General features: G+C 37.7%; 1 protein-coding gene across 4 annotated transcripts in view; it reads right to left on the bottom strand.

The window, feature by feature from the left end:
• Window positions 1–3,200: 3,200 nt before the first annotated feature.
• EFR3A (EFR3 homolog A) overlaps window positions 3,201–13,435 on the bottom strand; it is a 90,039-nt gene continuing 79,804 nt past the window's right edge. For all 4 annotated transcript variants that reach the window (XM_082601303.1, XM_082601304.1, XM_082601306.1 and 1 more), the window contains 3 exons: window positions 10,780–10,883; window positions 10,218–10,267; window positions 3,201–5,984 (listed from right to left, as the gene is read on the bottom strand). In XM_082601303.1, the coding sequence (XP_082457429.1) occupies window positions 5,879–5,984; window positions 10,218–10,267; window positions 10,780–10,883 (260 nt within the window). In that variant the 3' untranslated portion in view covers window positions 3,201–5,878. The remainder of the gene's footprint in view (window positions 5,985–10,217; window positions 10,268–10,779; window positions 10,884–13,435) is intronic.

Below are 13,435 nucleotides of genomic sequence, written 5' to 3' on the forward strand. Positions count from 1 at the left end.
ATCACAATCTTCTATTAAAAAAACACAGAAGGGAGTATGTTTAATCAATCTTATGAGATCACCTATGGGTCACCAATAACCCACCAAAGACATATGCCAAGGACTGAGATGACAGCTCTTCCGGTATATTATTAAGAGAATGGCCTCAGCCACCTCCATGAAGAATCACTGATAACCCTGTCTTGGGTCTGGCAATATTAAATTGATTTTTAAAAAAATGATAGGGTTTATCCCAGTGGCTGGAAGTTTGGGGGATGCCAATGCCCACTCGGACACAGACAAATATAATAGGAATTACAAAAAAATGGAAATTATATCCCTCCATCCACCCACCCACCCATCTGATAGTTATTGAGATTTTACTGTGCATCAGGCAAAAAGGCAACGTGCCTCCGGAATCCCCTTCAATATCTGATAAGGACACAAACTAGAGTTCACATCACATCCTTGGTTCTCTATTCCCATAAATCACGCGTCCTGCAGCGAGAAGATACAGGGTCCCCGACTGCTCCTCAGACAGGAGGGAAAGCAGAGCCTCTGAAGAGTTCGTGTTCGTGACCTTCTCATGGTGTGGAACTATCCTGACGTTAAAGAATTGAAAACCTTAAGAAATCAAAAGGTCGTGGTGCCAAGCCAGCAGCTGATACCGTTCCCCACCTTCCAGGGAAATCACCTGATGAGCACCTTTCGATGAATCCAACACATTGGAATCTTTTTTTTTTTTTTTTGCGTGGCACGTGGGATCTTAGTTTCCCAACCAGGGATCTAACCCGTGCCCCCCACAGTGGAAGCGTGGAGTCTTAACCACTGGACTGCCAGAGAAGTCCCTCACGTTGGAATCTTTTGAATAAGATTTGAATGTGACCTTTTAAGTAACAGCTTAAATTTGGGTCCTCCCAGAAGCGGACCCTCAGACAAGGACTTGAGAGCAAGTGGTTTATTTGGAAAGTGCAGGAAACGCTGAGGGGAGAGCAAAGGGATAAGACGACAGAGGAACGGTAGCCAGTGAAAGCTGCGTTACCAAGGCAGTTGCCCCTGGAAGTAGAATACGCATAGCGCGCACACACACGCACACGCGCACACACACACACCCGGGAGAGGAGACAGACCACCTTCTATCAGATCAGTCTACTCCCATGGAGGGCGATGTCTCCTGCCTGCGGCACCTGGGGGCCGGAGGCTCTGGAGGCTGAGGAAGCCTTTAGGCAAAGAAATGCAGGTGAGACTGGCTGGCAGTCAGCCCGCAGGCACTACAGCGGTCAAGGCGAGGCGTGCCACCAACGGCACTCCCTTCCTTTAACCAGCAGGTGTGTGCTAAGTGTCCGCTTCCCATGGCTGGCACCGTGCTAGGCCGCCCACAGGTATGGTGACTGCTGCCTTCTCCACACCTTCACCTGAGGCAGCTGAATGTTGCTGAATGAGAAAAGCAACTGAGCTGACCCCCTTCACTGGAAGCTCATGACCACAAAACCCTCAAACGGACGCTCAACCCTTTCTTAGTAAGCTGAGTTTTCTGCGCTCCAAGACAATTGTTTGGTCCCTTTCCTCCTCTCCTCAAGTCTTCCACAGCTCCCCTTGCTCTCAGCTGAGAATTGTCCAGAGCGGAAGGGTCTGAGATTTTACCTTATTTGTAACTTAACAAGTTGGTCTGCATTTCATGGATGATGGCAGAAGATACGAGATGCTTGGGTCAGAGACAAAGGACTTTACTACTTACAGTAATGGCAGTAGCCTGAGCATGAGCATTTATGCTGGCTCCTCAAGCCCTGGGCCAATGCAGAGGGTCAGGTAACACCTACACACAGGGTGGGTTTCAATACATAGGGAACCTAAAATATTTATAATTGGCCACAAGCCTGCCTCTTACCCCAGAAAAGAGATCATCTGTATTATACAGGACAAGAAGCATGTCTGTCCTTGGCTCCAAAGGGAGATGCCATCTCTGTGTTGCAAGTCTGTAGGATGTACTATATCCTTAAAAAAGATAACCCAGAAGACAGTGTCTCTGTTCACAAGACATGCAGAAATGCAAGGCACATGGCAACAATGACCTCACCTAATACTCCATTGAGAAAATTGAAGTTTTCCAGTGGGAATGTCCTGATCTTCTTGCCACCAAAGCTACAAAATTACTGGCGGTCTTTGTCTTCCTTCTTGTTTCAATGAAAAAAGTGTTCCTTATCCATATCAAAGGTCAATCCCTCCACCTACGCTCTGGGTACAGTACCCCCCTATTGCCTTTTCCAGGGCTTGATTCCTGCAAATATTTCCTTTTTATTCTATATCAATTCATCCCTCTCTTCTTCTGTATCATTCTAATCAGCATGCAAACATGCCCTGAAGTCTCCCATCTTTAAAAAATCTCTCCCTTGGCTCATTAAACTAAGATGGTGGAAACATGAAATTATAAATCTGATGCTCCTAGATTTAGTCTTGGCCTTAAATACCACACCAGGTGGTGCTACATTGGATATCTTTTGCCTGACTTCACATCATCCAACCCTACCTTACTCCAGATCTTGCTGTGATAACCAGTTCCACCCAGGCTTCAACCTGCCTCAAGCATGGGGGTGGAATCTGACAATGCCTGCCTTCTGTACCTCTATACTTCGTGCATGGGACACAGGACTTCTCTGAGAAAAAGGCATGGCACACCGTGGGAAACTGCCCAGCACTCAAGCACACACAATCCAAAAACGCGGGGGAGTTCATGTCAACAGGGCCAGCCTTGACCATGAAGAACAGAAGCCGAGGATACATGCTTCCCCAGCTTTCATCATCTGGGTGGACAGCTCTGAGATTATTTCATGAGACTCCTTAGACTGTCCAGTAGGATGGATCTCCAGTCACCTATGGTGCTGGCAATTCATAAATAAACCCTCTTAATGAGCTTTTTCTCATTCCGCTTCACTGGTCCAGTCCCTTGCTGGGGTTCCCTGGAATCACTTCCCAGAGCAATTCCTACATGTAAGCCTTTGTCTTTGGCTCTGCTTTGGGAGAACCTAGGCTAAGTTACTGGCTTCCTGCAGTTATGGTTCTGATTCTTCCAATGTATGTGAGGATGAATCCATTTGGCAGCTTGACTTTCACTGAAGTTCTTCATTTTTAACTAAAGCAAAATAGTGAATACGTTTAATTTAATAAATGCAATGGCTATTACAAAAATGTATGTATACAGAAGTAATTTGATTTTGTTTTATTGCTTACATATGAATTGCACAGTGAATTGTTACATTTCAAAAAACTCAATTCATTACATTTAGTACATATATTGGCATGAATAAAACAAATTAGTACCATTTTCAGAAAGGAGGAAAAGAGATATTGAGAGGAAAGGGAAGTTAACTGCTGGTTAAGTACAGTGTTATGATTCTAAAAGATAATGAGTTCAGAAGTATTGAGGAAGTGTGTGTGGGTTTAGGCTAACTCCAATGACTATATAAGCAAAGACAACACAAGTATAGGAGGAACATTTCAATGTTAACTATTCAATGTCAAGGAAAAAAAATGAATGATATAAGCCACAGTATACAGCAAAAAGAGGATGATTTAACAGTTTTTATTAAGAGTTTTAAATATCTACAAAAATAGAGCAATACAGTGAACTTCAACACATCCTAAACTTTCAGTATCCAAACTGTCTGTAATACAGTAGGCATACCTATGACGTGCAGGATCTCCTGCAATCTCCTGGAAGGGACAGAAAGCCTAAGAAAAGACCCCTCAATTCTTGGGGATCGTTGTTAACAAGACCAGTTCAGTAATCTAGGATCTACAGAAGTCTACTGTGATTTAAAAACAACTACAACAGGAAGAAATCCCACAAAACCCAAATCTACAGTTTACAAAACAGACCAAGAGAGAGGTGTGATAAACATTAACTGAAACGGTTTTCCTTTACATGCTATACATGCATTTTTAAATCACAGAGAAACATGAAATTTTGTAGTACAGCAAAATTTGTTTTGCATGAGTGCAAATGAATATATATCTTTTTTCTTATACTATTAAATTATATATATTTTTTCATACAAAAGCACACAGTGTTAATCTATAAAATGACATCCAAGTGGATGATGATTGTTTTTGCATGTCCCCCTGCTTAGATTTTTACACAATCTTTCTTTAAAAATACAGAAGAAAAAAAGGGAAATTAAAAAAACATAAAACGTGGCCTATTAAATGGTGAAACATTTTACCTCGTCAAGAGGTAAAGTGACAGTGACAGCTGCAGTGGGGCCATTTCACCCCCCAGGTGGTGACTCTGCACTATCACCTGGAAAACAACGTCTTGTTTATCTACAGTGAGTAAACCACCCAGGATGTTTGAGTATCATTTGATAGGTTTAAAAAGACTAGGATCTTCTGCAAGATGTTTCAAGATGCTGTACTTTGGTTTAAATATTCGAAAAAATTTTGAGTATGCTTGTTCTATTATTACTTCCTCACTTTTTTGTTTCTACTAAAGGTATCCAAATAATTGTAAACACCAAGTAATAAAATGCCTTTCTTCACTGCAACTTTTCAAACAAAATCTAAAGTTAAAACTGCAATTGTTTTTTGGGTTACAATTTTTGATATGTATATTGTTTTATGTAAAAGGGAATCAAATCTGAAAAGGTAGTGGAATTATAAACAGATTATTTTATTAAAATGTCCTAAAAGAATTTTATGAGTTGCAAAGAAAATCGTTCGTCTTTGCCATGTGATAGAATTCACTAAAATTTACACAATTTTAAGAACACTGTTAAGTCTGTCAGCACATGTAATCTTGGTAGCTTAAATCAATACAAGCTTAAATTGACCATCTACAGCACACTTGATTGCTAAACCCATAGGCACTCTTCTCAAATGTAATATCACAAATCCTAAACAGAGATGCATACAAGTTGCAGTTCAAATCTTACAAACTGAAAGTCCATTCGGGGCATTTTTTGACTATAAGGATTTAAAAACTGCACAATATTAAAATGTAAATTAATATGCTCTCAACAGAAATCAAAATGTACACACTCTTCACAGGTGAACTAGTAGCTGTTTTAAATGTCTTTTTTTCCTATACTAAATATATAGCTCATTTAATTAATGGAGCCACAGCAAAATACTACTATAATTTCAAAGCATAGTCTGTAAACTAATACATCTAATGATGTAAAAAATATTGCACAGTTCCGTACTCCAAGAGCAAGCTCTAAGACTCTCAAGTAGAACGGTCAAACTTTTGGCAGAAAACACAGTATTACAAGAACTAGACACTTTAAATCTGAGATTTTAGGGTCATATTCTAGGAATATTACTCAGTAAATGTCATTTCCACAAACAAGTTGAGGAATGACTGTCACATATTGTTACAGCGAACGAACAGAGGGATGCCCACCACGACATCTAAAACATGGGGACAAAGAGCCACAGAACAGTTTTGCAGCTCCAGGATTAGGAATATATTTGTATGGTTTTGCTTTTGCAGATAAAGAAAAACAACAGCAATTCTAATCTTAAGCAGTTGCGTAGATGTCTAAGAAATACAGTAGACACTTCATACACCTTCAACCCTCTGAAGGCTTAATTTTTTTTTGAATTACATGTTTGTGAAAATTTTTAAATATACTATTTAACAATTAATGTGAGACCAATATATGTTCGATTTTAAAAGCCATCAGGAACCTCAAAAAAAATTAACATGGCATAAACCTATCTTCAAAAGTACTCTAAATCATATAATATAGCTGCAAGATATCTAATCTGATATGCCAAGCATTCGGTTAAAGATAAATTCCATCATAATTTTCAAGAAGTATGTTAACACACATTAAGTAAACCCTGAAAACTCAGCTTGGCCCTAATTCTTAGGCTTTATGCTGAGGTCTTCGTTAGCCACTCAGTACACACACAGATCTGGAAACTTCATCTCGTAGACCGGGACAGACTGGTATTGGGCGTGCCCAGAAGTAATGGTCAGTGTTCCTGATGGGCTGGGAGGAGGGCTGTAAAAGAGCAAGGCATTGTCAACAGGTGCATTGCAAAGTTGTTCACTTCACAGAGCACTCTCGCTACTACCTGCCAGCAGCGGAGTGAGGCTCCTTCATCGCAGGGATCAGTGTGATGGAATTGCGGGCCAGCTACACGGTGGCATGGCACATAGATCACAGTGGTACTGAGCTGTTTCTAAGTCTACACTAGACATTCTCCTCTGAATGTATGTATATATAATTTTTACAGTGGGATTACGCTATACCCACTCATGTAGGCTTGCTTTGTTTCACTGGTAAAAAATCTTATATATACATATATTAACTTCTTTTGATGACCACCGCATGGTACTTCAATATATAGATATATTATAATTGATTTACTTCAACGGACAGATATAGGTTCATTTTCATTTTTCATTATCATAAATAATGCTGACAGGTCTATTCTTACACATAATTTTATCCTGTCTCCTTGGTTTGTAGTCTTACACACAGAGAATTTCTGCATCAAAGTGTACTTACATTTTTGAGACTGGTACACATTGCCATAATACTGGCAATTCATACTTTCAACATCGGAGTGTACCCATCCTCTTACACCATTACAAATATTGGGTATAATCATTCTTTCTTGTTATTTTAATCTTTGGCACTCTGGCAGGCAACAGGGAATTCATTCTTTCTTTTATTTTCACATTTTGGGTTACTACTAATGCTACATACCTTTGTAGATTTAGTATCCATTCTGTGTTTCTTTTAAAATGAATTGTCTATTTGAGTCTACTGCCTGTATTTCTACTCAGATATTTTTCTTTTATCAGTTTCGGAAACTGATCTTTTATCATATGATACCAATGTTCTCCCCTCAATTCATTACTTCATTCTTATCTCGACCATAGATAAAGATACTGACACTTTCATCATTCAGAAAAGGTCCTTTGTGTCCTCAACCAATTTCTCCCTACTCCCACATACCCGTACACATACACCCACATCCAACAGTAACTATGTTCTGATCGCTGTCACTGAAGGTTCGTGTCACTTGTTCTTGAATTTCACATGGTCTATACAGCTTATAGGAATGGTCCATACAAGCTATACTCATTTATGTTTGATTTCTTTTGCTCAATGCATTTTTTAAAATTTACCCCCAAAATGTGTTCCTTTTTACTGCTGAATAGTATTTCACTATACTAAGAGTGCCATTATTTGTTTACTCTCTCTCCATTCTCCTGTTGATGGGCATCTGGTAATTATGAAAAAAGCTGCTAAAACATTCATGTACATGTCTTTTTGTGAATCTAAGTTTTCATTTCTCTGGGCAAATACTGAGATACGGGATTACAGGATCAAGAGCAGGTATATGTTTAACTTTATAAGACACTGCCAAAGTTTTGCAAAGTGTACCAATTTATACTCCTATGAGCAATATATGCGAATTCTTCTATAATGTCCAATATACTATTAAGCCCATCCAGTGACATTTTTTTTCTTTCAGATATTATAACATTCAGTTCTTGAACTACAATTTGGTTCTTTTTTTAGACTTTCCATTTCTCTCCTAAAATATACATATTTTTTCCTTTAAATTCTTTGATATGTGTGTGTGTTCTTTTAAGGTCATTGTCTACTAATTCCAACAATTGGATCAATCATCTGGGGGGCTGCTTATTCTTTTTCTGTATTTTCCTGCTCCTTTGCATTTCTTGTAATTTTTTTCTTATTGTACTAAGGTCAAAGTGAATGAAGGAACAATGGAAACTGAGATGTAATATTGCTTATTTTGTTTCTTTTCTCAAGCATACAAACTCTTTTCTCTATCTCATAGTTAGAATGAGGCAAATTAACAAGAGGAAATATATCAAATAGAAACTGAAAACCCTGAAGGTACACTAAGAAGTCTATTTCATTTCTCTGTATCATGTAAGGTACCCAAAACTACTACTTCCTAACTAGGTGACCTTGGATAAATTACCAAACTTCTACGTGAATCTGTTTCTACATTTGTAAAGTAAAAATAATCACTACGTATTTTTAAAATCTGTTGTAAACACTAAATGAAAGAATGCACTTAGCACAGTGCCTAGAACACCATAAGTGTCCAGTAAATAACTATTAGCAGTAAGGCTTAATAAATACAAATTATTAGTAGTAGTTGCAGTACCAATGAAACCAAATTAGTCACAGTACTTATTCTAAAATATTAAATCCATATAGTTATGATAGTGTGATTAAATGTAACATGGTGGTCTCTAGCAACAGTTCTTTTAAGAACATGTGTTATGGATTTGAATTTTGATTATTTCCACTCACTAGCTGGACAAACTTCAGCAAGTTACTTTACTTCTCTAAGCCTCAGTGTCTTTACTTGGTGTGGGGGGAAGGATCTACCTAACTTTTCAGGACTGTGGGGAGGATTAGTAAAAGCAGCAGATATTTACTGTTACAATTAACAGACATCAGAGAAGCTGTGGACAGGGAGTGTTGCCTGCCATTCCAGTTCTGCAAGATCAAGCCATCAGCCACTGCAGTCGCCTACAATGGTGCGCCCTGAGGGGAATTCAGGATGGAGAAAAACAGGGAGCATTCTGTTCTTTGGATACTGGCCCTAGACAGTTAAGATGCATATCTAAGGAATAATTTCAATGAACCCAGATCCTTGCACCTTCCCATGCATAGAAAAGCACTAAAATCATCAACCTCAGATGTCTGCTCTTTGTGATTAGCAGTGATCTTTTGATGTTTGCCTACATGTTTTTTTCCAGCCAAAAACTCCTATATATCCTGGCTCCTCCCTTACTTCTTCGGGGCAGTTCCTCAGAGCTACCTGAGAGACCGTCTCCCGGGCTATAGTCCTCAGCAAGGTCCCCAAATAAAACTTAACTTCTCAACTTTTAGGTTGTGCATAAATGCCCACATCCAGCAATTTTCTTTGAATCTAAGGTATAGAGTATATTGCGTATTTTAGTCTGATTCTCTGTTCTGATCTTTTATAAATGAGTGATTCTCAACTTAGTCGGGGTGGGGGGCATTATTGGTGGTAAACGCCTAGAATAAGATGTTAAAGTGATGAAAACATGCCTTGTGTATGAAGGCAGAAAAATGGCTGGGGAAAAAAAAGCAAGTGAACTCGAGCATCTACCTGTTTATTCTGTTTATAAGGATACATACAGGGTTTGAAGCAAAAAAGATTTAGTTAATCAAGTTGAAAATAAAAAAGATACGGCGATGTAAAAAAAAATTTCAGAAGCACAATTTCTATCTATGGCTCCTTTACTGTGCCACATTCTGCACAGACCAGTCTCCACACTGAAGTCAATATAAGAATATGCAGAGGTTCTTTCCTTAGGCGGAACGTGGAGCTTTTCTCTCCCTCTGTCATGTGCTTCATTACTTAACAACCAACAGACACAGTAAAACCGATATTAGATGCCTTATGTTTTTGGAGCATAAGATACAACTGTTCAATGGTATCCACAGGGGATTGGTTCCTGGACCCTCCACACAGACCAAAATCCTTGGATGCTCAAGTCCCTTATATAAAATGGAGCAGTACTGGCATATGACCTACACACATCCTCCCTTATACTTTTCATCGTATCTAGATTATTTATAATACCTAATACAATGTGAATGCTATGTAAATAGTGCCAGCATGCAGAAAATTCAAGTTTTACTTTTTGGAACTTTCTGGGAATTTTTTTTTTCCCAAATATTTTTGATCCACAGTTGGTTGAATTTGCGAATGCAGAACCTGCGGATATGGAGGGCCGACTATAACTAATAACAGGACACAAATAGACATGACTTAGGAAAACTCAAGTAAAGTTTAATAATTCAAGTGAGCCATCTGCATAGGTAGAATCATTATTGCCCTGGAAAGAACTATGAGGTTGAACCATATAAAACTGTAGTTTTTATAGGTCACAATGGTTAAATCTGAGAAATTACCTTTTTAAACATATCATTAGAATAAGAGTCTTCCAATTACTCAAATGTCCTTATAGGACCATTTTAAAGGAATAAATGATCTAAAAAGGAAAGCTAGAAAAGCTAGAAGCCCCCTGGACAAGAAATGGTATCAGACAATCCAGTAAACAGAATAACCACTGAGGCAGAGACCTGTATGATCTTGTGTAATTACCCTAAATGAAAAGCACAATTACTTAAAAAGCCACAAATTTATAGGGATCTAATGGTTTCTATTTTGTTGCTTTATTGCTCTTGTAGTACCAAAACTCTTACCGTATGGTGAGTTCCAATATTTGAGCAAGTCTATCATGAAGCAAATTTGCCTACAAAGGAGAAAAAAAGTGTTAAGAATGGATCTATTATTTTCCAAATACCCATAAGTAATAATACAAGTGTGATTTAAAGGACAAAGCGTAACTCTAACTATTAAACTGATGGTACAGAATGCTTTAATGTTTTGGTTTTATCTGTCTTATACATTGGAATTTAATGTAAAGTTTCTCTTTTATTCCCTCCCTAGTCTCACTGGTAAAAACAAAATCGATAGACACACAAAATACCTACAGCAAAATCACTGAAAACCACTGCAAAAACAGTTTCAAAGCAATAACAATCGTTAACATTTAATTTGGGATCTGCCATTCCCATCAGCTGACATTATACAAAAAAATTATTTAGGCTTCATAGCTATGTCTTCAGTTTTCAGTCCCTATCAAATCCACTACCTTGTGGATTCTGTTGATCTGCTGAAGCTTGGAATCCACCTACCAATTACCAGGACAGCTTCCACCAAGTCAAACTCCACCCGCCACCCCTTCACCATGTATTCACTTACTTTGGATTCACACTGTGCTGCTATTTCTTCAAAAGGTGCTTTCTGGAATTTCTCTATCACTAGACGCCTCTTTTCCTTTTCCTGTTCTTCCATTCCATTGGTATCTATATAAATGTTTAAAAAGACCCATTAAAAGGAATACAAAATTTCACAGAACCTTTCCAATGACCAAAAGAGCAAATGATCTATAAATAAAAAATAAGGGTAATTTATAGGACTACTTGTATAGGGAAAAAAGCAAAAGGTGTGACATCCTTGAAGTGTCTTAGTTAAGGCTAGAAAGCCCACATATAAAAAAATTAAAAAACTACACAGCACAAAACCCTTTTTCATAAGACTACCTTTGTCTCTCTTACCAAATAAAAGCAGAAGCATGACAACTTCCTACAAGTTAAACAACTTCAAGGCCCCTCCTGAAGGATGATTCTTTTATTAATAATCATGCCCTTGCACATATGAGGTACTAAGTTAAAAGTCTGCTAAACTTGATAGTGAACGGCGTGATTGAAATATAGATAGGGTCATGTGGAACCGTATTGTTCTAGCCTTTTCCATTTATCTTCCCCAATTTGAAAAGGGATTTTTTTTTAAATCTTAAGATGACGTGTGGTCTGGCCAGAGTTTGTGAGATAATAAAATAATAAATGCCTGTCATTTTGATACATATAATAACTATGTCTATTTGCTTAAGAATCTGAAAAGAAGGCTAATTAATGGCTTATTTATTGATGGTCTACAGTAACAACTCAGTAACTCTTCAGCGTTTTTTTTCCTGGTCAAGGATTTCATAAGATGAAACACAATCTGTTCAAGGTTCTTCAAAAACAAAGCTTCTCTTCAGGTAGACAAACTGTAACAATTAGCTAGTTTAAAAAAATGGATATAGCAGGTACAAACGAAATAGGTTTCTTTTCCCCCCTCTGAAATTGTGGCAGGTTAACAAAGTTGTCGAATTTATGTACTTTTTCTGAATGACTATAATACAGAATTATGATCACATCTCTCGTGTTCACTAGATCAGGGTCACAAGCTCAAATGTGCCAGAGGCTAGGCAGGAAACATAAATGTTTTAAAAGCAGTAAGAAAAACAGGACTTGGGCAAGCTGAGCATACATCCCTGGTCTTTATTCAAATCCAATTTCTGAAAATAATACTTCCACCTAAATTTGGCCTGCAGGCAGCAAGTTTCTTTTCATGCATTAGTCCAGTAGTTCTCAAACTTTTTGTTTTAAGACTCCTTTATACTCTGAAAAATTATTAAGAAAGCCAAATTGCTTTCTTTATGTATTACATCATTCGATATTTTCCATATTACAATATAAAAATGAGACTTTAAAAATATTCATTAAATGCATTAAAGAAATGAAACCACTATATGTTAACGAAAATAATTGTTTCATGAAAAAATAATGATATTTTCTAAAATGAAAAGATTTAGTGAAGAGAATGGCACTGTTTTCTATTTTTGAAAATCTCTTTAATGTCTGACTTAATAGAAGCAGTTGGATTCTACCTGCAGATGCATTCAATCCACTGCAATATGTTATTTTGGTTGAAGTATATAAAGAAAAACTAAACTCACACAGGTATGGACTGGGAAAGAGTAATTCAATAAATAGCCTTTTCACAGAATTGTAGCTATTTCTTCTTGGACACTACAACAAAACGTGATAAACGGTAGTTTCTTAAAAGTTAGTTGCAATATGGAATTTGAAACCTTATTAATGAACTTTTTGTAACTGGTTATAGTAACATCTATTGGTCTGTTCTACAGTTTTAATAGAGCTTTACTCAGGTATGGTTGTGTAACATCACGCAAGGTCATTTGGAATACTGCTCCACTGATTTATGCAGACCCTCTAAATGTAGACATATTTCACTGTAAAATACTCTTTAAAATCACATTTGTTAGTTATTATCACTGATCTCATTAGAAAAGTCTTTAAATAAATAAATATTGGGGAACTGTCAAACTTGCACTGGCAGACATAGCCTTCAAAATTCTAATTTTGTTAAAAAGTGCTAATTTTATCACTGGGAGCAAATACTGTCAGGGTAGTTTTTTTCTCTTGAAGTAACAGCTTCCCTTCAAATACCACAGGTTTTCTTTTCTTTTTTTTTTTTTTTAAAGTAAAAGCGATGTTCCTTAAAAAAATCAACTAGTTCTGCTTGCAAATAAAAGCAATCAAAGAAGTGCTTTATACGTGCTTCCCAAAGGCATGTATTCACGGGATGAGATTAATAAAATTAATCATTTATACTGATTCTTCAAAGGCATTCTTAAGAGAAATCTTGCCTTTTAAAAATAACTGGAGTGGGCTTCCCTGGTGGCGCAGTGGTTGAGAGTCCACTGATGCAGGGGACACGGGTTCGTGCCCCGGTCCGGGAAGATCCCACATGCCGCAGAGCGGCTGGGCCCATGAGCCATGGCCGCTGAGCCTGCGCGTCCAGAGCCTGTGCTCCGCAACGGGAGAGGCCGCAACAGTGAGAGGCTTGCATACCGCAAAAAAAATAAATAGATAAAAAAAATAACTGGGGATGTGTGGTGCTGAAGAATTCAATGACCACTAGTACAGTTTGATGCCACTGCCTTCATTCATATTAATCCATGCAGTAAAAAGGCAAATAATGTCTTCGTATTGTGCTGAATATACTT

This window comes from Mesoplodon mirus, assembly GCF_964341445.2.
Source record: "Mesoplodon mirus genome assembly, chromosome: 16".
Classification (NCBI taxonomy): domain Eukaryota; kingdom Metazoa; phylum Chordata; class Mammalia; order Artiodactyla; family Ziphiidae; genus Mesoplodon; species Mesoplodon mirus.